This window comes from Chanodichthys erythropterus, chromosome 19, assembly GCF_024489055.1.
Source record: "Chanodichthys erythropterus isolate Z2021 chromosome 19, ASM2448905v1, whole genome shotgun sequence".
Classification (NCBI taxonomy): Eukaryota; Metazoa; Chordata; class Actinopteri; order Cypriniformes; family Xenocyprididae; genus Chanodichthys; species Chanodichthys erythropterus.
Window position 1 is genome coordinate 27,738,376 of NC_090239.1, and position 23,175 is coordinate 27,761,550.

The window sequence follows — 23,175 nt, forward strand, 5'->3', positions numbered from 1 at the left end:
AAACATCATGAGAAATCATTAGCTCACTATTAACAGATGGTAAATGCTAGTGAGCATTCATATATGTGCATGTGGGTAAGAAAGCCAAAGAGTTTTTGATGGCAAGTCTGTTTTTACAGCATCACGCAAAGGCTTCATTCACCACATCCAACCACAGCTGGCAGTCATTTGCTAACTGACTCCTTCGACAGCTGTGGTCCTCTGGGAGTGTATTACTGGGGGCTTTTCCTTTCTTTTCCTTTAACACCCTATGCACTGAGCTCATAATCCCAAAACGGCCTCCCATATCAAGCATTTCAACACCCTGTGAGGACTCAAACTAGGAATGAAACAAAAAATGTCAATTAAACAAAAACAAACAAACAAACAAAAAAACACTTTGAAAAAAAAAAGTATTCAGATTTGGAAGCATAGCATATAAATGTATGTTAGGGGTGTAACAGTACATGTTCATCACGAAATGTCACATTACAGACGTCACGGTTCGTATATATATATATATATATATATATATATATATATATATATATATATATATATATATATATATATATATATATATATATATATATATATATATATATATATATATATATTTATATATATATTTCCCAATTCCCAATTTCTTATTTGGGAATGGAATAGAATTTACAGATGTTTCTCCTCATTAGTGTGCTCTCAAAGATGCTATTCCATAATAATATTAAATTATTTGACATTCAATCATTTTTATTGTTGTTTTTATAATTTGGTTAATTTAGTTAAAAAAAGGTTTAATGGCAAACTATTACTTCACATATTTCATTTCACAATTTTATTGTATACATTTCCCAATTTTCTTCACCATAATTGAAACTAACTGAAAGGCCTCATGAGTGCGCTCGGGCATGAGTGTTCGGTCTGTGGTTGAAAGCATGTAGAGAACCTTGAACTTCATTATCTCTGAGTGCCCTCTGATGTTTTTCTTCTCAAAGAAATTGAGTTGGTTTTGCAATGCACAAAAGGAGAGAGAAAAGAATCACAAGTGGGAGGGTTGTTGTTGCCTGCCTCTCCAACCTTAATTAAATTCCTCTTCCTCTCCTCTCATCCTACCTTCATTAGTTAGTGTGTGAAGTGCACTTGTTCACCCACATTTTTAATGCATATTTTCAAAAGAAAATGTTGAAAAGGCCATAAATATGTACATTAACACACATATAAGTATAAATTAAAACAAATGCATAAAACATTTACATTAGAGTTAACTAAAGTCATAAGGATCTAATCTATTTAATGAATATATTATGTACTTTGGAGAAAGTTTTATATTTCTAAAAATTTTAAATATTTCTCTGTCAGACACTGGCTGCATCCGAAAATTGCATATTTCCCTATTGTATAGTGGGTGAAAAACAGTAGGTGACAACAGAAGTTTGTCCGAATTCACAGTACTCATAGAAGAGTAGGCAAAAGTAATATGATGACCTACTTCCGACGAGATTCTGAAGGTAACACGCTTGACATTTTACCATGCCAAGAGGCCAGGGAGAGGTTTTATGAATGGCAGTGAAGCGACACAACACAACTGAAGCTGGTAGGTCACATGATAATGACAACATGGCTAAAGTACGACTGGATTACATTTTTACCACACACATTCAAGGGCTGCATCTGAAAACTTAAAAATGCTGCCTTCGGCGGATCCATTCCAAGGCATGGTAGCTACACTTCTGGTCTCCTGAGGCTGAGATACCTTCATCTGATGGATTTTTGAAGGCAGCATAGATGAATCCTTAGCTGCCTTTGATATCCCACACTTCTGTGCTTTATATTCTGTGACAGTTGAGCTAAAAAAAGATGGCGTCTGGAAGTCGCGGTTGTTGGTCAATGTACGTTTTATGTACACGCACGTTTTTGACACCGTTTTCCACTTCTAATGTCATTTCTAGCAAAAAATTACTATTACATTAATTAAATATTTGCATCGTTGTCACTCGCTCTATTTTACTGTAGATCATTAACCGCTGTCTCAGATGTCTGTTAGAAACCGTAAGGTAGCATCGTGCGCAAACGCTGCCTGCAAAGTTATTGCCTAATATGGCAGCGATGCAACAAGTTAGCTGCTTACGTTTTCGGATGCAGCCATAATGTATAGAATGTACTTTTTAGCGCTCGTAAAGTACTTATTCAAAGTAAATAGCTACATATTCTTCAAGAGAGTATGCGATTTTGTCTGTAACAATGTTTTCATCTGAGCATTACAGCTTACTTCATCAACAATTTAACACCCATTACCTGTCAAAGGCAGTGTGTTAAACCGCAGCTGTGCACATTTTCCGGTGGATTTGGGAGCGCTTAATGGAAATTACGCACTTTAAGGAAAGACGGAACCATTTGTAATCGTCACAACAAAAGACTGTGCTCAACTTGGCTGACCAGTGGAACTGTACACTCATCCTGTAATTGCAGGTTTCCCCGAAAGACTTCAATGCTTTGGCCAGGCCACAAATGAGAGGGTTAAACACTTCGAACATCAAACAAAGAAGGTCTACAAGAGCTTCCATCAAGACTTTCAAAAGAATCTGTGTCATTTTGAACTCTGACTCTCATAGCTCATGATATATCAGTGAAATGCCCCGCGCTGATATCCCGAGAAAGGGAAAGTGTGAACAATGCATCTTTAATCGTCTGTCTCATTCCAGGCGTGTATGTCAGATAACAGTCTTTCCACTGACCAGCCAGAAGGAACCAATGTTAAGAGGGGAAATCACATGTATAGAGAAACAAATAAGAAAAAAAAAAAGTTTGTATAATATAAGAAATGTGCTCATATTAATACAAAATAAAATAACATTACTTTGCAGAAAGGTTTTGATTTAAAATGCAAACATGCACACATTTGCTAAGCAAAATTCATTATTTATTATTATTAACGTAATGATTATTAACCAGCATAATTTATAGTTCCTGCATTAAAATTGAGGCTTACAGTAACATGGAAAAAAGGTGTAGGTGAGATTACAGATAAAACCTGTGTTACTGGCGCCACCTGCTGATTATACAAGAGTATTGGCTGCAGGAGAAATGGGCAGGATTTCACGAGGTCACATTTGGAAATAAGTCAGATAAGTAAATGGTGTATTTGACGTGCTGTCTGAGGAGAAGGCTCCGAGCTCGGTATTTGACCCAAACCCAGAATACCCCGCCTGTATTCTGGTTAGGAAGATAAACAGGCGAGTGTGAGGAGGCGGGGTGGTGGAGGGATGCTGAAAAACTGTCGAGGAACAACGGTGAGTCGACTGCGTATTTATGATGTCCTCGACTTATGCTGATTGGGTAGACATGTTGATTACTGATTGCTGACTGCTGGTTGGAATGACGTGATGATCGGTTAGATCATTTGAAAGTGCCCGAACTTTGGTAAAACATTAAAGATCTGAGCGACTTTGACAAGGTATAGGGCCGAATTGTTATGGCAAGGCAGTCGAGTCAGAGTATCTGTGAAATGACAAGGCTTGTGTTGTGGTTATTTCCCGGTCAGCATTGGTGAGGATTTATCAACAGTGGTCCGAGCACAAACCGCCGAAAGGGCAAAACGATGCATGAGGGAAACAAAGGCTATCCTGTCTGGTCCGAGCCAACAGAAGGTTTACTGTGGCACAAGTCACAAAAATTTAAATAATGGATATTGGAGGAATGTCACTAAGTGTCACTAAACCCAGTGCATCACACTCTGCTGCATATGGGGCTGCATAACCACAGACCAATCAGAGTGCCCATGATTACCCCATTCACCATCCAAAGCTCCTACAGTGGGAACGCGAGAGTCGGAACAGGACATTGGAGCAGAGGAAGAAAGTCGTTTTTTTTTTCTCTCTCTCTCACGTGGACGGCCGTGTACATGTGTTCTGTTTACCTGGAGAAGATGGCACCATGATGCACTGTGGGATGATGACAAGCCGATGGAGGGAGTGTGATGCTCTGGCCAGTGTTCTGCTGGAAATGGAAACCCCGGATCCGGCCATTCATGTGGACGTAAACTCGACACGTTCCACCTACCTAAACATTGTTGCAGACCACCTCCAAGTGGCCTCTTTCAGCAGGATAATGCAGCCTGCCACACTGCACACATTGTTCAGAAATGGTTTGAGGAACATGCTGAAAAGTTCAAGGTGTTGCAATGGCCTCCAAATTCCCCAGATCTCAATCCAGTTGAGCATCTGTGAGATGTGCTCAACCAGCAAGTTCGATCTACGGCGGCTCCACCTCGCATCCTACAGGACTTGAAGGATCTGCTGCTAAAGTTTTGGTGCCAAAAACCACAGGACACCTTCTGACTGCACATTTTGATTTTACAATCAAAGCTCTCCTGCAATATGCAGGTCTACAATGGAAACGGCATCATTCATATAATAATTCACTCTCCTCTGCTTAAGGAGTAATGTAGTTCTTCTAACTAATTAAATAACATCTCAGTATACATTTTTGCACTACAACCACAAGGAGGCAGTATCAGACCAAAAACAATCTCAGCGCTAAGCGCATGCCTGAACAGCAACTGCACAACTACTACAAAAAACTATATTAATGTCACAATATACATCAGTTAAATGTAGCTTTTAGTATTAAATGATAATGTATACATGCAAATAAAAAAAAAAAAAGAAGAAAAAGTAATGGTGATAATTTCACTGTTTTGAACCATTATGCAGAGACGATTTGCCTGATAGATAGGCCTGGCTGAATTTGTTTGTTTTTATTTTTAAATAAATGTATTATTATTTGATTGATTTTAATGCCTTATAAAACCAATGAATACCAGACACTGACATTGCACAAAATGTCCCAGATCTCAAGAACGGTTTGCATGTCTTTCAAAAGACTTCATGGAATTTGACTACATGCCACGACGGTGCACATCAGGTATGTGACAAACCGATGTCTTGCGGCTGAAGTTCACACATAGAGGAGCACTTTTACCGTAAGACAGCGCGTTCGTGTGCACATCAGTTTGCATACTGACAATAAATACCGCGGAGCAGTAAACACTTCGTCTCGTCCTCTATTCCACGTTTGCATTCATAGGTCAACGGCTGATAAAGGTTATTTGGGTGTAAGAGGGTGAGACGTACTTCTGGTACCACGCCTTACCTTAATAAAGAGGGTACACAAGTGAGAGCCGCGGGGGTGATCAGTGGGGCAGATAAACTCCTCTAGCCTCTTTCACCGCAGCCACTCTGAATCAGAAAAGAAGTGAACTGATGACATCAAAATGTCTCCAACAGTATAGTGACTGACAGCCCTACATTTAAGCGAAACTAAAAATGATGTATGCATTTACGTTGTAGCACGTCTAGTCTTCCACACAGACACTATTATAAACAAAGATTCCTGAATAGTTCTTTGCAGCACCTTTGGTTCAGGAAAGATCCATTATTTATTTATTTATTTATTTATTTATTTATTTTTATTCTCAAGTTAGCCAAAATGGTTCAAAAAGGTCTTGATGTTACATTACAGTTTCTTCAGATAAGTCTTGGTTCTTTTAACACCAGTAAATGTTTTATACAAAAAAAAATTGTGTAACTGTTTTACTGGATCTAATTTGAACATTTATTTTTAAGAGTGTAGATATCGGTGTAATTTTCCTACCTGACTCTTAAAACCTTTTGTTGATGTAATGCAATATTGATTCAGTCACATTTAATAATATAATGTACTTTCATCAGAATTAAAACAACAAAGGTGTTTTTAGATACGCTATTTAGTTATTTTAATGCAGTGAAGCATGGATTTTTTATTTTTTTTTATGCAACAAGAAAACATGCATAGCCTACTTTTGTTGTACTCTACAGCTCTGCTATACTTCATTATCATTATAACATCTAAAATCCTCAAATGCTGAAGTTTGGAGACGTTAAGGCGCGAGGCGGAGAAGAGTCTTTGCTTCGCCCTCAGGGCTGGATAGAGAAAAAAACAGAAGCGAGGAGCCAATAGGAGTCAAGCGTCCACCCATATGCCCTATAATTCAGAGTTTCTCATACTGGATCTCTACCATTGCCTTCAGTGCTTCAACCGAGGGAGTTAGAGAAAGAAGCTCATCGAGGATTTTGTGTTACAGGCATCGTCCTGAACTTAAACGTCTGCATGATTCGCTCAAGTCTGCCCTGGAAATAAAGTGGACGATCGTTGTTTTGTTTCCCCTAAAGGATGAGTGGACCGACATATGACAGGAAGATACCCGGTATTTCAACCGATCTTTCGGGCTCTATGAGTTGCCATCCGACTTCTAAGGACTCTCCGACTCTTCCAGAGTCATCGGCTACAGATATGGGTTATTATAGCAGCCATCACGAATACTACCAGAGTCCTCCATACCCTCAACAGATTAATTCATATCACCAGTTTAATCTGTCTGGGATGGGGGCATCAGCCGGACCTTACCCCACCAAGACAGAGTACCCTTACAGCAATACTTACAGACAATACGGACATTACAACAGAGACCTGCAGACGCCACCGCAAAGCGCAGGTGAGATATTTAATCGAGAAAATATGCCAGAGGTAGGCTATAGGCCTTTATGCGTTTATAATTTGGCTGGATTTGTCTTCTTAATATCGGTATAAAATAAGCATTTTCTAAAGATTATAAAATTGTGTTTGCGAGTGGCTCGAGAAACGCAAGTTCGCGTTTCTCTAGAGAAAAAAATATAGGCTAAATAGTTCATAGTTGTTTACTTGTTTGGTTGTTTTTACTCTGCATTATTTTCCAATTTAAGTCATTATTTAAAGGACTGACATATAGTTCAAATAAAATAGGCTATATTTCAGAAGGGTAGAAAGTTGCCTCTACTTTATCACTACAGACTTGCGGCCGCTGTAAAACAATTAAGCGATGACATTTTTATTGCGACTGTAACACGATTAATCATTATTACTCGTTGCTCATGCTAGATGTCACGATATTTTATTGTTGGGGTAGGCCTAAAAATTAGGCTACATGACACAGCCATTCCTTGAAAATGTTTCAACTAGGCTATAGCCTGTTTATGCTCAAATTTTGCGTTTGATATGCTACCAGAGCTTACATACGTTTATCATTTTACTCATGTCTCTTATTTATTTTTAAAGAAGCATACATGTTTAACGATTTAACGAGAATGTTGTGGGTTTTAGTTCAAAAAATGAAACCAAGCAGTTTTCGATTTTCTTTTAGGTCCTGAAAAAATCCTACTTTGAGATAACGTGGTCTATCATTTTCTTCTTTCCAGTCAAAGAGGAACCAGAGACTGAAGTTCGGATGGTAAACGGAAAACCCAAGAAAATCCGCAAGCCGCGCACCATTTACTCGAGTTACCAGCTCGCCGCACTGCAGCGCCGCTTTCAGAAGGCGCAGTACCTAGCGCTGCCGGAGAGAGCTGAACTCGCCGCACAGCTGGGGCTCACACAGACACAGGTAATACTTAAGCTCAAATTAATTTATAATACTGTTAACATAATTAACCTACTTGTCTGCCACTTGACATTGTGTTAAAGCAATTTCTTGCACTTCTATCGCTGACACTGAGCACACTGAGATAAGGATAAGCAAGCAGCACTCTTATCAGGTCATAAAAGATGGCTCATGTGTTGAAATGTTATTGCTATTGCTATGTTGTTTTTAACCATCAAATTAATAATTATTTATATGCAGTGTTTTGTAGGCTAACAAAAAAGATGTATATAAATAATTTTATTTCGTAAATTTTCCCAAAAAGATGTCGCTATGGAAAGTTTTATAGACGGTTTATCTATATAAGCTAATCATATGGCCAATATTTACACTGTGAAAAATAATTTCATCTTTATATTAACAAAATTTTTGTTTCCGTTCAATGATATTTTAATCGATTTTCTTCGTTGGTAATCTAACTCAAAGTCGGTGTGCAAATTATACATGTTTATTTTAAATCATTTTAGCTTTATAAACCCTTACAGAAAAAACACATGAACTTCACATGTGCAAAAACACATGTGGTCACATGTGAAGTTCATGTGTTTTTTCTGTAAGGGAAGGATTTTAAAGTCTGCTAAATTATATAAATGTATAGCCTAAAGATCTTCCTCGCAGTCTGCCGAGGTAAACGTCAAAGACTTTTAAACCCTTAAGTGTTTGTCATATATTATTGATTTATATATCATATATTATACATATATTATCCTTTGATATCCGTTCGGTAGGGCTATAATATAAATATCGAAAGTATTTGCTTTGACTTGTAACTCTAATTTATTACAGTGACATGAAGGCAAAAACTAGCATACAGGTCTTCATTTAACAATATCCCTTTGTGGGGGTTTCAACTTCAGACCTTTATTAGGTGATTCTGAACACCCCCACAAAACCCCCACACACCATAACTAAACTAATCGCTTTTCGCTTGCAAAAATGTAAGCAATTAAATTAAAGTGATTCATTTTAACACGTTAATATTTTTTACAATGTCCGAAAGAAATCTGACGTGAACATTGTTTTCTCTTTTTGAACAGGTCAAAATCTGGTTCCAGAACCGGAGATCCAAGTTCAAGAAACTTTACAAGAACGGCGAGGTTCCGCTGGAGCACAGCCCGAACGCCAGCGACTCCATGGCCTGCAACTCCCCTCCATCGCCGGCTGTTTGGGACAATAGCGCGCACTCTAGCCAGGTCAGCCGGGGGCAGATCCCCCAGCCACCCCTCAGTTCCACACCCCCCTACATGGAAGATTACAGCAATCACTGGTACCAGCAGGGATCACATTTACAGCATCCAGTGCACCACCCAGGACCACCACAGAGCGTGGGGGCCGTGTATTAACAGACACTGATGGAAGAGTTTAATATAAGAGGGGAAAAGACTTTTTGAAAAACTCCACAGAAATAAGCTGAGAGATGCTCCGCGAGTATCTGGGGTCAAACGGCACACTTGTGGTGGCATGTTGTGGACTGTTTAAACGCATATCTGTTGATATGAATGCTTTGTGTTGAAATAACAGTAGTATAATAACGATGTTTAAATGTGTCCCGGCTACTCAGACCTATTTCATATGCACATAGGTGTAGGTTAAACGATGTAAAGGAAGTTTAGAGTGGTTTTAAATTATTATGTTTTATGACTTCCTTTGTTTTCATGTTTTGTTCATTGATAGATGAATATTAAAAAACGTTTTAAAGAATGAGTAAACCCCAATTGTGTAGTTATCAGCCACACCACCCACAATGTGGGCTGGTGTCGCGCGCGTCAGAGACTCAGGACATAAGTTATATAGACTTGTACAAAATGTTGAAAGCTGTACATATGTGTTTAAATAAAACAGAACCACTAATTCTGTCACGTCGAAAGATTTCACAGTGGTGCTCGAACCATTTTATATTCCTGTAAGTAGTTTGATTGTTAGGCCTATTCTGTCAAACTGAATAAATGCGAATTCAAAATATTTCCTCATTTACTCTCTTTGCTTAATGCCACAGCTTACCCTCATAATACAAAAAGCAGTCATTGTTTACATATTCAGTCTATTCTGTGTAAAATGATTTAATAATATGAAGCTTGCAGTGATATCGCTTTGTTCCGGTCTTAGGAAAGGGTTAAGTACGACAGATGTTATTTTGTGATGTGTTTGCATGCATAAGCCTAGTAGGTCTGCGTGCAAAGAGACTGTAGGAGGCGACAGGCAAGCAGACATGTTGGAGTCACTGGATTTTATTAGTATTCTGTTGGCAGATAACAAGATAGACTACAGCGAAGGAGGGGGTGACTACTGAAATGAAGCCTTGAGCTTTAGGGATAGTCGGTCACAACAAGAATAGACAGGACAAACAAAGGCATCAGGCGAGGCCTAGAAAAACCCCACGAGGTTTACAGGTATATGCAAATTACAGCTCGACGGTATTTCAAAGCGTCATTTAACCTGTTCCCTCACAGATTCCGCCTTCCCGCGGTTTTGGTTTCTTTTTCATATAGCCTATCATCGGACGGTATGACTTTCTGTAATAATGTAGGCCTATTAATGTGGAATATACACTCTAAAAAATGCTGGGTTAAAAACAACCAAAGTTGGGTTGAAAATGGACAAACCCAGCGAATGGGTTGTTTTAACTAAGTGGTTGGTTCAAATGTTTGCCCAATCTGCTGGGTAGTTTTACTTAACCCAACTATTGTTTAAAAATGACTGTACTGCTTGCTTAAAATGAACCCAAAGTATGTTGGAAATTAACATTTATTAATATGTTTAATAAATGAATGTGTATTAACACGTTTAATGAACAAGTAAACAATAAACATTTATTAAATTGCTTATTAATAAATGTTCATCTTTTGATTATTATTGTTGCCTCTAGTAATTATGTGCCTGGTTTTTAATTTTGGGTTCATTTTAAGCCAGCCATATAGTAATTTTAGTCAATAGTTGGGTTAAATAAAACAAACAAACATTTAACCCAACCGCTGGGTTAAAACAACCCAGTCACTGGGTTTGTCCATTTTCAACCCAACTTGGGTTGTTTTTAACCCAGCATTTTTAGAGTGGAAATATGTAACACACACACACACACACACACACACACACACACACACACACACACACACACACACACACACACACACACACACACACACACACACACATATATAAACAAAAATACTTGCTTTGACTTGTAACTCTAATTTATTACACTGAAATGGCGGCAAATAGCATATAGGTCTTCATTTACCAATATCCCTTTGTTACTTTGTGGGGTTTCAACTTCAGACCTTAGGTGTATCTGAAGTTACTCATTTTAACGCGTTAATATGGTTTACAATGTCCGAAAGACATCTAACGAGAACATTGTTTTCTCTTTTTGAACAGGTCAAAATCTGGTTCCAGAACCGGAGATCCAAGTTATATATGTATATTACTTTGAATACACTTTAATGATAAGATTCACGTGCCAAGCGAAGCAACAGCACGCGTCCATTTTGTCTAGCCTATTTATAAAAAAATAAATAAAAAAAAAACTGTGAAAAGTTTTGCGCGGTCTCAGGTATGTCTGCTGTAGGTTGGTGTGTTTCTGGTGGTATGGAGTTTTTTTTTTTTTTTTTTTTTTTTTACCAGCATCAGATGTTTTCTGGAAGAATTTAATTCCTGTAAGTCCTACTGAAAACATGTGTTGTTGATGTTTATTCAAGGAAATTGGACAGAAATCGTCCAGTTGATGCCAAAACACCATGCAGAAATTAGGTGTGAAAAAAATTATATTATCCGTCATAAAGCTTTACAGTTTTTTACAGACGCTAGGACACATTTCTCAATACTTAGGTCACTTTTGCAAAACTCTTCACACAGTGAGCACAACAGAAGTCTATGTGGACTAAACTGAGGATCAATTATCATTGCTTTGGCACAAAATGCATTCAATGACTACATCTCTCTAATTTCATGAATTCTTTTCTTACTCAGACACAACAACTGCCAAAACTCTTTGTACATACAGGCCAGTTTGCACATGCTTACATACTGTTTTCAAAACTGTTAAACTTATGTTCAAAACAATAACACAATATAAAACCGAATAAGACAGCAATTTGCTACATTCCTACAGTAATATTTTAATGAAATATATTTTAAATCTTAAAATCAAATGCTATAAAAACAATTGAATTGTATCTGTATCAGTGGATGGTGTGTATAGACATTCTTGTATTTTGGAATTATAAAAAATTATAAAAATAAATAAAAGACATAAAATATTGACAAATTCTGCATCATGTCTGATTCATTCCAGTAACATATATTGCAGTGAATTATAAACAGAAATGTGTCCTTGTTTTACACAAGAAAACATTGTATAATGCTACATGTTGTTAGTGTTTTTTAGGTCATTGTTTTGTGGATGACAAAGTGTGTTTGTCGGCTGTCAACCTTTGCTAGTGTTCTGGAAGAATGAGTTGATTTGAGACCTGAAGTGTTTTGGTAGTTGTAGTGCATTTTGAATGTGAAATGAACTGCTTTGCCAAGATGAAAGTTGGTTAGGAGAACTGTGTGAAGAGTTTTGCAAAAGTGACCTAAGTATTGAGAAATGTGTCCTAGCGTCTGTAAAAAACTGTAATACAAAGTCTTTTTTACATTTCAAAAATCAGATGTAGCCTAATAATACAATTAAAATGTAAAAATAGACAATGGTAGTTTTGTGCGCTTTATAATTAACTCATAACTGACCATAAAAGTTTAGTAACACTTTACAACAAGGTTTCATTAGTTAATGTATCAATTAACATGAACTAACAATGAACAAAACATTTGTTACAGTTATATTCAGTTTTAGTTCTATTTATTAGTCTTAAGTGTTAGATAAAAATTACAGTTGTTCAGTGTTTGGGCATGTTAGTTCACAGTGCATTACGCGCATACTTATATTCACGGATAGCACATACTGTTCCCTTAAACATTTTTCATTTGTCATACAATGTGCTTTTAAAGTCGCCAAAAATTTGTTTACTTCTGTGTTTTAATTACTAATGTCAATTAAACATAATCAAAAACAGACACTACGCATCTCATTCCTTCAGAAAATGGTAATTGTTAGGTGTTGTCTGAAGACCTGGAACACCATGTTCTTAGTTAAATTCATCAATCAAGTCTGGAAAAAGATAAAGAATGATTAAAATTCTCGGCGTATTGTTTCATGATTGTGCCAAACAGAAAACAGACTTTACTCGAATTTGTAGGTCGTGCAACACTCCCTTTTAGGTGGAATTGGCGCAAAACCATAATTTGAACCACAGAAACCAAAAATAATCTGTTTTCATGCAGAAATCATATGACTAACCGCTAATACTAAATTTCATTATCCATTCAACGATTGGAGTCCTAAACAGACCAACATCCAATATTGAAATAGGCTTAGTCCCTGCTGATAGGCCTATTAATTTATTCATCAATGATAATGTAGAACACATTGTCTTTTCTTAGAACGGATTGGTAAATCTTTTTTTTTAATGATATTGTGTATTTATCGTATTTATGGTTGGTTATTAAACATATATGTGACTATATCCAGCATTCTCTAGGGAATTTCAATATGGGTAATTTGTGGCCACTCACATGGGACCTCATGGTAAATGGTGTTGCTTTAGGACAAAACATTGGGACAAGCCAACTAGTTACTAAAATAACTCCAGTACAAAATCTCCATTCAGTTTAACAGCAACCCTTGTAGCTTTAGTAACAAGAAGCAGAAACACTACATCTGCATGACCAGTGCTGCGAGTCTTTCGTCCAAAAATACTGCTATGAAATTCAAAGCATAGGTGGATGTGGATGCTGATGCTGCCAGAAGAAAAAAAAGTGAGCTGCCACAGTAGTTAGATTAATGTCATGATAGATAGAGATGGTTAAGATAGTTGGTTGGTCAACTGTGAGTCATTTCTGGGCATTTCATAGCTGTGGAATTAGTCATGTAGATCTTATAATACCCGCCTCAATGTAGCATGCGATTGGGTTACTCCTCTACCTCCAATAGAGAAGAAAGAGTCATATTCACACCTAAAACCTGTCAGGCCACTTAGTTCTCTTTAAAACATGATAATCCCGTCATCTGTGTACAATGGCCATAGCTCAAACCCTAAGACATTTTATCCCCTCTAATGTGTTTACCACTTTCATCTGAGTCTAGTTATGCCATAGGGTCCATAAAGAAACGGCTGCTATCTGTTTGATACAATATTTGCAGTTGAAGTTGGGCCATATGTAACATATCTGTTTTCCATTGGGCTTGTTCGTGGTGTGTGGCCTTCAATTACAGGCTATGATCTAGATGGCGTCGTCTTGGGACACATTGCTCACTCAGAGAAACCCAAAAGCTGGGTGTGTGGGCTGACATGGTCACCTCGACGAGAAGCCCTTGGCCCTGTGTGCTCCGTCCATGCCTGAACTGTTGAACTTGAACATGATACTAAGATTCAATGCACCGCAACACCTAAATAAAGATAGGCAGGGCCAATCTTTACGTGTTTGACGAGAAACCGTATCCAAAAAATGGCACCGGAGGCCTCTGGGGTGGTTGAACGCAAGGTCAGCCGCGGTTGGGACACGCATATGTTGCCATGTAAAGACAGAGGGCAGCTGCCTGACACACACTCAAAGCCTGAGTCCGTAGGCTTCACTCAGCAGCATCGTTCTGCTCCAAATGTAAATACCATCAAATGAGAGAGGTTTTCTTGACAGCTGTGAACCACTGAACTCTCTTTCACCTCGGAAACCGGGGACGATTTCGGGAATCGCTTTATTCCTTGTCCTTCGAATCTCCTCCAGGCCTCTAAATCCACTCCGAATTACGCCGAAAATGCGTTTCGATGCGCCACAATTAAAACTCATCAGGCACCTCCAGTGCTGGAAATCTCTTAAACTACTATCAGTCCATCTCATCCCCTTGTACTCCCATCACCCTTTAGTGCTCTCCCAAATCAGCTTCCCACGTAATTGCCCTGTTTGAAAGCCCCTTTTCTCTGCTTGTCCGACTTGAGCACCCATTATTCTAATCTCGAGATGTAAAATTGCCCATAATTTCCCTTGTGAGAGCTCGCTACTTCATTCAAAAACACTTGTCTTCTCTTCCCATGACTGTCATCTGAACAGAGCAACATAAACTCCACAAATCAAACTCAGGGATGGGAGTATATAAAGAGGTGCTGGTTAAAATCATTCCATACTTTTGGAATATTAAGTGCAGAGAGATGGCTTCCATTTACAGAAGTGTGGTGGATTTTTCAGTGTGGTTTATTGCCTGTCGAGGTAAGTGACTCTGTGCTGTGTTGCTGAGATGAGCATGGTTTATGTAAATAAGTAAGAAAATAACTGATTGTGGGACTCGTCGCATGTAAATCTCCCCCAGATGTTGCAGAAGCTCATAAATGCCTATTATTGTACTTGATATTAGAGTTTCATGCAGGAAGAATTTTGTCTTTATTGTTTATTTGCATGAGGGTTGCATGTGGCAGGCATTGTTTTAATACTGAATATAATAAAATATCCACTCAGAAATATATTTCATTCTGAAAGAGCCCCACACCATGCTGAATTGTGTCTAAAGAGCTTGAAATGACAGAGATGCTTTGTAATATGCCTGTTTAAACAAGGCTGTTTAGACAAGACCCTGTTGAGTGAGCTGGGTCAAAGTCAGGTCAAGTGGACCCCGCATTCCTCCAGGTGGCATCTAATTACAGTGGATCAGAGAAAAACACAACCCTTTATTTTGTGATACGATTGAGTAATTGGTACGCTAACAAATGACCTTAGATTGATTTTAATATTGACGCGCTTTTTTTTTTTGTCGCTGTGCTTTGTATTTAGATTTAGCGTGATATGTTTCCTGAAACAAAAACGTTTTTCAATGTCTTTAGACGCAAAATACATTGATACGAAAGGTGTCTCCCAGTAGTAGATTGCTTTTAATATTGATTCGTTTTTTTGTCGCTTTATACAAGGCCTAAAAACAGGCTAGTTAGACTTAGCATATGCTGTAACAAAAAGTCGCATCGCGTTTTTCAATGTCTTTAAACGCATTGATACGAAAGGTGCCTCCTGGTAGGAATAAGCACGTAATAAATCATTGTGAATGATATTAAATGAACATCAGCGTAATGCGTAAACGCTTTAAATTAACTCCAACATCTTCTTGTTCACTGTGTTTAGTTTATGCACTGAAGTGTACATATAAGTAGGCTACATCTAATTCCATCCGTGATTGAATGTTGTGGTGATTTATCATGGTGACATCATGACATCCACTCAATCAGTACACTAAATTATTTTACCATTAGGCTACTTTAAAAAGAAAGGAGGCAAACATAAGATGTGGTAAAGCAGATGTTTGCTGATTTAATGCACAACATCTTGCACTTGAAATTCAATAATTAGCCTAAATATCGAGTATTTATCATCACATGGACCACATTTTTCTAGGATTCTTTTGAGTAAATATAGGCTATTTGAATAGAAACGCGGGGTTCTAATTGTTCTGGTTATTATTCGTTATTCAACACCATGTTGTTAGCTCATATATTCAGCACGACTGCATGCGCAATTTATTTCTGCAAAAAAGCAGAACTAAAATGAAACTCTGGAGCAATATTAATGAGCTAAATTAATTTAAATCGGACCTCTACACCTAAAAGATTTTGCGTGTGTCTGTGTGTGTGTATTTTCTCTCATGGATGCAACGTTTAACAAACAGGCAATGTAGTGATTTTGATATCAGAAATGTCCAACAAATAAGCCTTAATACACAATTCCATTCATATTTAAAGAAGTAAAAATAATAAGCGGACACAACTGAACCAAGAAAATAACATGCGCTTCAGGTGACAACAAGATATATATATATAAAATCCTGGTCGAATAAAACAGCTCATCTTACAAATGATCATAATTCATAAATCTCAACCTCCAGTCTGCTCACAGCTGGACAAAGAGAAAATGGCTAAATATCTAGAACATGAACACAAATCTGGGAATTTATAAGTGATGACATGATGTAATTGGTGCAGTTCCAACGGTTTCGTTTAATCTCAAGAATCTCTCCTTCATTTCGATCATAATTTTGTGCTATTTTTTTTTGCGCAATTTATTCCTAAACGCTACTATTTAAAAGCCATCAAGAAATAAATCTATCATTTATTATTATTATTACTGTTAATAATAATATTCAAATGGCCGTTTATATTGTTTTGAATAAGCTATCGCATACTATATTTTGGTACCAGAACTATTTTAAATAGCCTATAAGAACAAACGTTATTACTTCCACATTACCTATGGTTATAGTGACATCGAAATTTAAACAGCCTATCAATATACTGAATATTTCTGTAAATCATTCATTACTGTAGCACCACATTCATTCTTTCATAAATTCTTTATTTCAAGCACATTGTAAAAGATCTGAAAAAGTCAAAAAGCTACTGAAGTGTAATATGTGTAATCTGCTTTGCATAGAGAGTAAAACACAGTCCTTTCAAACACACCAAGCAATAAAACACATGATGGACATTGTAAAGGAAAGCACCATCACAGGTTAGGTAGGTGTCAATATGGAATAGAGTCTCTCTGGCTCTGTTTTTCCGCTTTCAATCACATCATCTGAGGTCTGGGCAGAGGATCCTGGTGGTGTGGGGGATACCAGTGCCCGTAATTGTTCATGTAGCTGCTTGGGTGCATGGGTGGCACTTTGTTGGCCATTGAGACCTCCCAGAGCTGAGACAGACCCGGAGAGCAAGGAGAGGACGAAGAGGTGGTGTGGAGCATGTCTCCTTCAGGTCCACTGGACCCATGCTTCATTATCTTCTTATATTTGGAGCGCTTGTTTTGAAACCATATTTTCACCTTGGGTAAACAGAATAGAAACAAAAAGAACATTAAAATACATCTTAAATGGTGCAACAATTGAGGGCACATTTTTGTTTTTACAATCTAGCTATCAAGACATTAGTGGTCTATTTTCTAACACCATTTTTTCATTATGATATTGAGGCAGCTTGAACAGTCTTTGCAGATATGGACTCAGTGACACTGCTGTGTTTCATTATTCATGTGTTCAGCAATTGTTCCGCCCTGCCATTTTTATGAAGGCAGTGAAGCATGTGTCTGACAACAACAATCACAGCGTAAAAATACATTTAAATTTAGCTGAACTGAAATGACTTCCAGAGAGCTTGTTTGGCAGATTTTGATAAAAGAACCATTGGAAAACATTTAGCACGGAGGTGGAACATATTGATGATTTGGGCAATATTTAACATTACAGGCAAAACCATCGTTTTTTCATGCACGGCTCAAATTCAAGATTTAGGGCTATGCTTTCATAACTTGTCTTCTTTTAGACCCGGAGAGTACCACTAACTTAAAAAGACTGAGCACACTGCAAATGAAGTCTGTTAAATCACTGATGCAACTTAAAACAATTACATTTTCTTATACAATGCGCCACACTGTGTAAGGAGAATAAATGTTGAAATTGAGTGTTATTTTGCACAAGATTAATGCAGGGGAAGATGTGTTATTATTAAATGTTCTGTTATTTTGGTATTTAAAGGTGTTTCTGTGATGTTGAAGTTTTTAGGGTTACCATCGTGGTGAAGAGTAGTGCCTGTGGATAGGTCGAGAATGGGCTGTGAAACTTCTATAAATACTGCATGTTGATTAACAGTTTTATGCAAGTAAATAGTGATAGTCTCTTTTATGGTTACATTAGCGCATACTGGTGTGCTGTTACTAACTAACACTTAACCGTATAAGATTAGGTGTTAGTTTATTCAATATTTCAATTAAATTGTAATTAGCAAGATTGGTTAGTACAAAATCAATTTTTTAAGTTCTACTAAAATAATCTTTGAGTTGTTTACTTAAATGTTTAGAGTATTCTGAACTCAATAGGTTTTACAACCAAACATGGTAAACAATAGCTCTAAGTACAGTAGATTTTTTTCAGTTTGACTTCATTGTTATTTATAATTACTGTTTACTTAAAAATTTGAGTTGCTTTACTTAAATTTTTTTAGGTAATTGGTGTCTACAAAAAGTGAGTATTCTGAACTTATCTGGTTTTACAGTGAGAAAAAATACACGCAAGTGTTTAATTTAATACACTTTATTTCTATTTAATACACTTTATTCCTTTCTATATTCTAAAGGTCTTTACAGAGGGTTTGTTCATTTATGTTCATTCACCAGATTTATTTAACATTTTATTCCTAAAAACATGGTGAATGTCAGCAAAATGGCTTTAAAAAATCTTCATTTATGATTTAAATTTAAGGGCTAGAAGGCTACAGCGGTGTAGGTGTCCTGGCATTATAATATATAATGTGTTTATTTGACTGCAAATACATTCATGCACAAATGTTAGAGACGTGCCCTTAATGATGTGGGAGTTTATGGTTCCCTTGTCAGAATGTGTACTCAATTTAGAAACACCTTAGTGAGACCCAAAACTGCGCCTTCGGATGAATTCAGCCTAACGCCTGCACGAAAAACACCAGCCACGCTGATAGGCTGACTCAGAGAGCCCACCTAACAGAGTTTCCATAACCTCAGACAATTGAAATCTATGCAATGGGTTTTTACACAATGTTATTAGTTTGGCTGTCAACAGATTTAATAAACACATGTAAAAAGGATTTTCTTTTTTATTTCCAAAGATCGGTTTGCCAAACAGCTTTTATGGTGAGGTGATGGATTCCAGACCTATGTTATATGTGTAAGGAGGGACTTGGAAAAGCCAAAAGCATATGCTTGTGTGGCACTTGTTTATGTGCCTTCAATCACATTTATGGATCAAATGGAAACTGGCAGCCATGCTCTGGATTTCAGATTGTTGTCACCAATATTGCAGGTACATTTTGTATCAGTTACGTTGTATTCACAATCAGTAGGTTTGATTTGCAACCACCGTCTGAGGTGAATGTGAGAGGCATTCTTCACTTTGATGCGCTTTGATGAAAACCGAGACGTAATCAGACAGGAAACCCTTTATAGCTGTGGGACAGACTGAACTCATTCTCCATGGCCAAAAATGAGGAGCAACCTGTCACACTCAGGGTGGCAAGTGTGTAACATAGATGAAGAGCGAGGGAAAGAAACGAAGAAGGAAAGCTGTGAATGAAAAACAGAGCAAGCATAATGGGAAGGCTTATGCTGTGTATGCCATCGGCAATATGGCTGCACCCAAGCTTATGTTAGGTTTCCATTTTTCTCCACACACACACACACACACACACTGATGCATGCATTAATATTTTACTGTTCATTCTGGTACGTGCATGTGAACAGGAGGGATTTATAAAAATAAATCTATGTCCATAACACCACCCTACAGGAACTCATTAATGGGTGTGACATAAACATAACAAGTATAGACATATAGATGACTTATTAATCAATCCCAAAGGGAATATATACAAAAAGGTACTAAAGAGTATTTAAAATGGGACAGCATATGTGTTTTGCTAAAATACACTAGTGAAAAGTCCAATCCTAAAACTCATCAGCACAATCTTCAGGCTCATTTATCTCATTCACTGGCCCAGAAATGACCGTATTTTGTTAAATCCATCATGAGCGAGCAGTTGGATATGTATTATTAAGCATGAGGCTTAAGCAATGAAGAATAAATAATACTTGGGATAACTGCTTGAGCACTAGGAAAAAAATATTCTCTCATACTGTAAAGACTAAGAACACAAAAGCTAGTGCGCTAACTAAAAAATGAAAGTATAGGTTGGATTAAACGAAATCCTCAATTAGCTTTAATAATAGAGAAACAAATCAGCCTACTTGCGTATACATGACACAAAGTACATAAATGCTCAGAAACCAGTCATGACTGACTCATCATGGTCTTATTTGACTGTTCATCCAGTATGATACTGAGTTAAAGCCTCACCTCTGCATAATTACTTTTAAAGTGGCCTTAAAAAAATGTTCTGCAGCCACACTTAAAAAAGAATGAATATTATTGCATTTAATAAAAATATCAAACTAACAGGCATTTGCAGTTAAATTGCACTAGACCTTTATCACAGAAGTAACTTCACATTCGAAATGACTTAACTGGCGTTTTTAGTAGATGTATGAAGTAAGTTAACCTCAAGTTCGCACAGGTGAACAAGCCTAGTTCATCACATTAACATGGATTATGGACTAAGTACTTTTTAATGACCAAATAATTTCAAACCTAACAAAAGTTTCAGTTTTCTTTTATAAAGGTGTTAGTGCTATATTACTTTCAAATATATTCACTTGTCTCCACATTTTGCTTCAAACGCAATGGTATCCCTGAGGCTTAACTAGCTTATTTTTTGGAGCAAATCTATGTAAAACAACTAACAACAACTAACATCTATAAGTCACATGTATTTGTTCGAAATTAATTGTTTTCCTGTGGCACACGAGCAGCGCCCATATGACAAATTCCATAAAACCGACGCCATCTTAATGAGGTGCGTCAACAGATCATACTGTATAGACTAATCCACTTCTCATATAATGTATGTTCCACATCTGCTCTCCTCAACAGAAATTTTGCAATTCGTCCTGCCAAATTAACCAAGGAGTCAGGACTAGGCCTCATACCGAATCAAAAAGAGCATGTTACAGACATAAACATAAGTGAGAATGCTAGACATTTACCTGTGTTTGCGTGAGTCCCAGTTTCGCGGCTAAATCGGCGCGTTCGGGCAGCGCGAGGTACTGGGTCTGCTGGAAGCGCTGGTGCAGCGCCTGCAGCTGAACACTGGAGTAAATGGTTCGCGGTTTGCGGATCTTCTTCCCCTTGCCATTAAGGCGAATTTCACCATTCTCAATGACCGCTGGCTTTTCGTGGTCTTCAGGCATGCAGATGAAATAAAACGACAGCATCATGACATAGTAAATGCTCAGGATAAGTCTTCAAACAAGCAGGTTATTAACCTTGCTTAACCGTGAGAAAAGTCGTAAATTATGTCACAATAAATAGGCTGTAACTGTCTTTTGATTTACAATAGCCAAATAAGAGATTTATCAGGTGTTTTAGAGGCAACATTAATGGGTCATCATTTTTAAGATCGGCAAACCATAATTAACCTCGTTTTAGAGTCAAGTTTACAGGCCTATCGAGCCTAAACTTGAACCTAAGAGCAACCAATGACATTCTACTCAAGCCACAACATCGTTACCTTTGGAAGAATTACAATTACATCATATTATTGTTTAAAAAAAAATATATAGCCTATTTCTGAAAGACTTCTTCGCTTTATGGCTATTGCAAAATTGACATCGATTTCGACAGCCATAGACCTTCGCTGCACGTACAAAATATTATTTATAATTTATATGCATGTATAACAGCATATTTTAACAATGGATTTACTTCAGCTTTATTCTACCAATGTTGTTTGTATTGCTCTAGTGTTGATGAATTACTGAAATGTGAACAATGTGCAATATTTAGACTATATCGTCGAAATGAATGGCGTTGTTGACGACATGATGAGTGCATTAATTTTAAATTTCTCCTAGAGTAGTCTAAATTGTTTTTAAGAATTATCACAATACAGTCTGATACCTAAACTACGACACGGTGTGTTAACCGTTTTTAATATTTTTAAATAAAGTTCAGGGCCTACCAGGAAAATGAGCTTTACCAAGCTTAAAAACACAAATCCCCCAATAAGTTTAAGAAAGAAAAAGTTCTTGAATGAAAGTCATTAAAACAAAAGGTCAGAACCTTGTGTGCAATACTAGACTTTTGTGCTTACCATTTGCAACTGATTTACCCTTGGTCTTTAAAATTAATTAGACCATGTGTGTCTTTTTTTTTTTTTTTTTTTTTTTTGGAACTAAATCTGGTGTTTATTTAAAATACACCGTGCATTAAATTAGCTACTGGTACAAACGCAGAAAAAATGTATTAGGCATAATCCATATCAGATATTAATCTAATAATGATGCATGCATAAAGTTTAAGTATGCATTGCATTTATATAAACAGAATGCATTAGCAAACGCTGTTGTTAACCTGATTAATGGCGGAAAAACAGACGAATCTTTCAGGAAACATTGTCGAAGACTTGGCGTCAAAACCTCACATTTGGACGTTTTATGAGGATACTCACTCGTTTCTTCAGCTCTCGTGTGCGCCAAAGTACTGCTGTGGTTGTTTGGCTGGTAAGGCACGTAAGCACCCGGAGCAGGAGCACTCACCGGCCCGGGGTAGGCGTATCCCAGCGGCCGGCTGTAATGGGAAGCGGTGGAAGGGTAGGGACCATCGTGCTGAAGGTGTCCGCCTGAGTGCAATCCATGTACTGGGTAAATATTGTGTGCGAATCCGGATAAATGCTGCTGGTTGCTTGTAAGTCCGTGGCCGAACTCTAAAAATGCTGATTTCGAAGGATCTGGACTATTCAGCGTATCAGACATGAAACTCATAGACATCATTAACAGTCAAGTCCATAAAGCCCGATGATGGTCTGAGTGCTGCATTGAACGCTCACTGCGCACGAAAAAGACCTTGAACCGGATCCATCCCAAAATGATCGGGAGCAAGAAAAATAACCACGAACTTTTAAACGAAAACGTATTTCCCAAAGACACTGCAATGAATCTCATAGGTGAATACGATTTTATCTTTCTTGAAACATGACAAAACCGCGCAATATCTAAAG

The 23,175-nt window shown here is 37.4% G+C and overlaps 2 protein-coding genes across 2 annotated transcripts; one reads left to right on the forward strand and one right to left on the reverse strand.

The window, feature by feature from the left end:
• Window positions 1-6,189: 6,189 nt before the first annotated feature.
• On the forward strand, window positions 6,190-8,814 carry dlx3b (distal-less homeobox 3b). Its single transcript, XM_067369979.1, has 3 exons — window positions 6,190-6,511; window positions 7,251-7,435; window positions 8,509-8,814. The coding sequence occupies exons 1-3, from the start codon at window positions 6,190-6,192 to the stop codon at window positions 8,812-8,814; spliced, it is 813 nt and encodes a 270-aa protein (XP_067226080.1).
• Window positions 8,815-17,107: 8,293 nt separating this feature from the next.
• Window positions 17,108-22,948, reverse strand: dlx4b (distal-less homeobox 4b). The gene is made up of 3 exons (XM_067369847.1): window positions 22,627-22,948; window positions 21,164-21,357; window positions 17,108-17,359 (listed from the first exon to the last, which is right to left on the reverse strand). Exons 1-3 carry the CDS (start codon window positions 22,946-22,948, stop codon window positions 17,108-17,110), a joined length of 768 nt encoding a protein of 255 aa, XP_067225948.1.
• Between the last annotated feature and the right edge of the window lie 227 nt (window positions 22,949-23,175).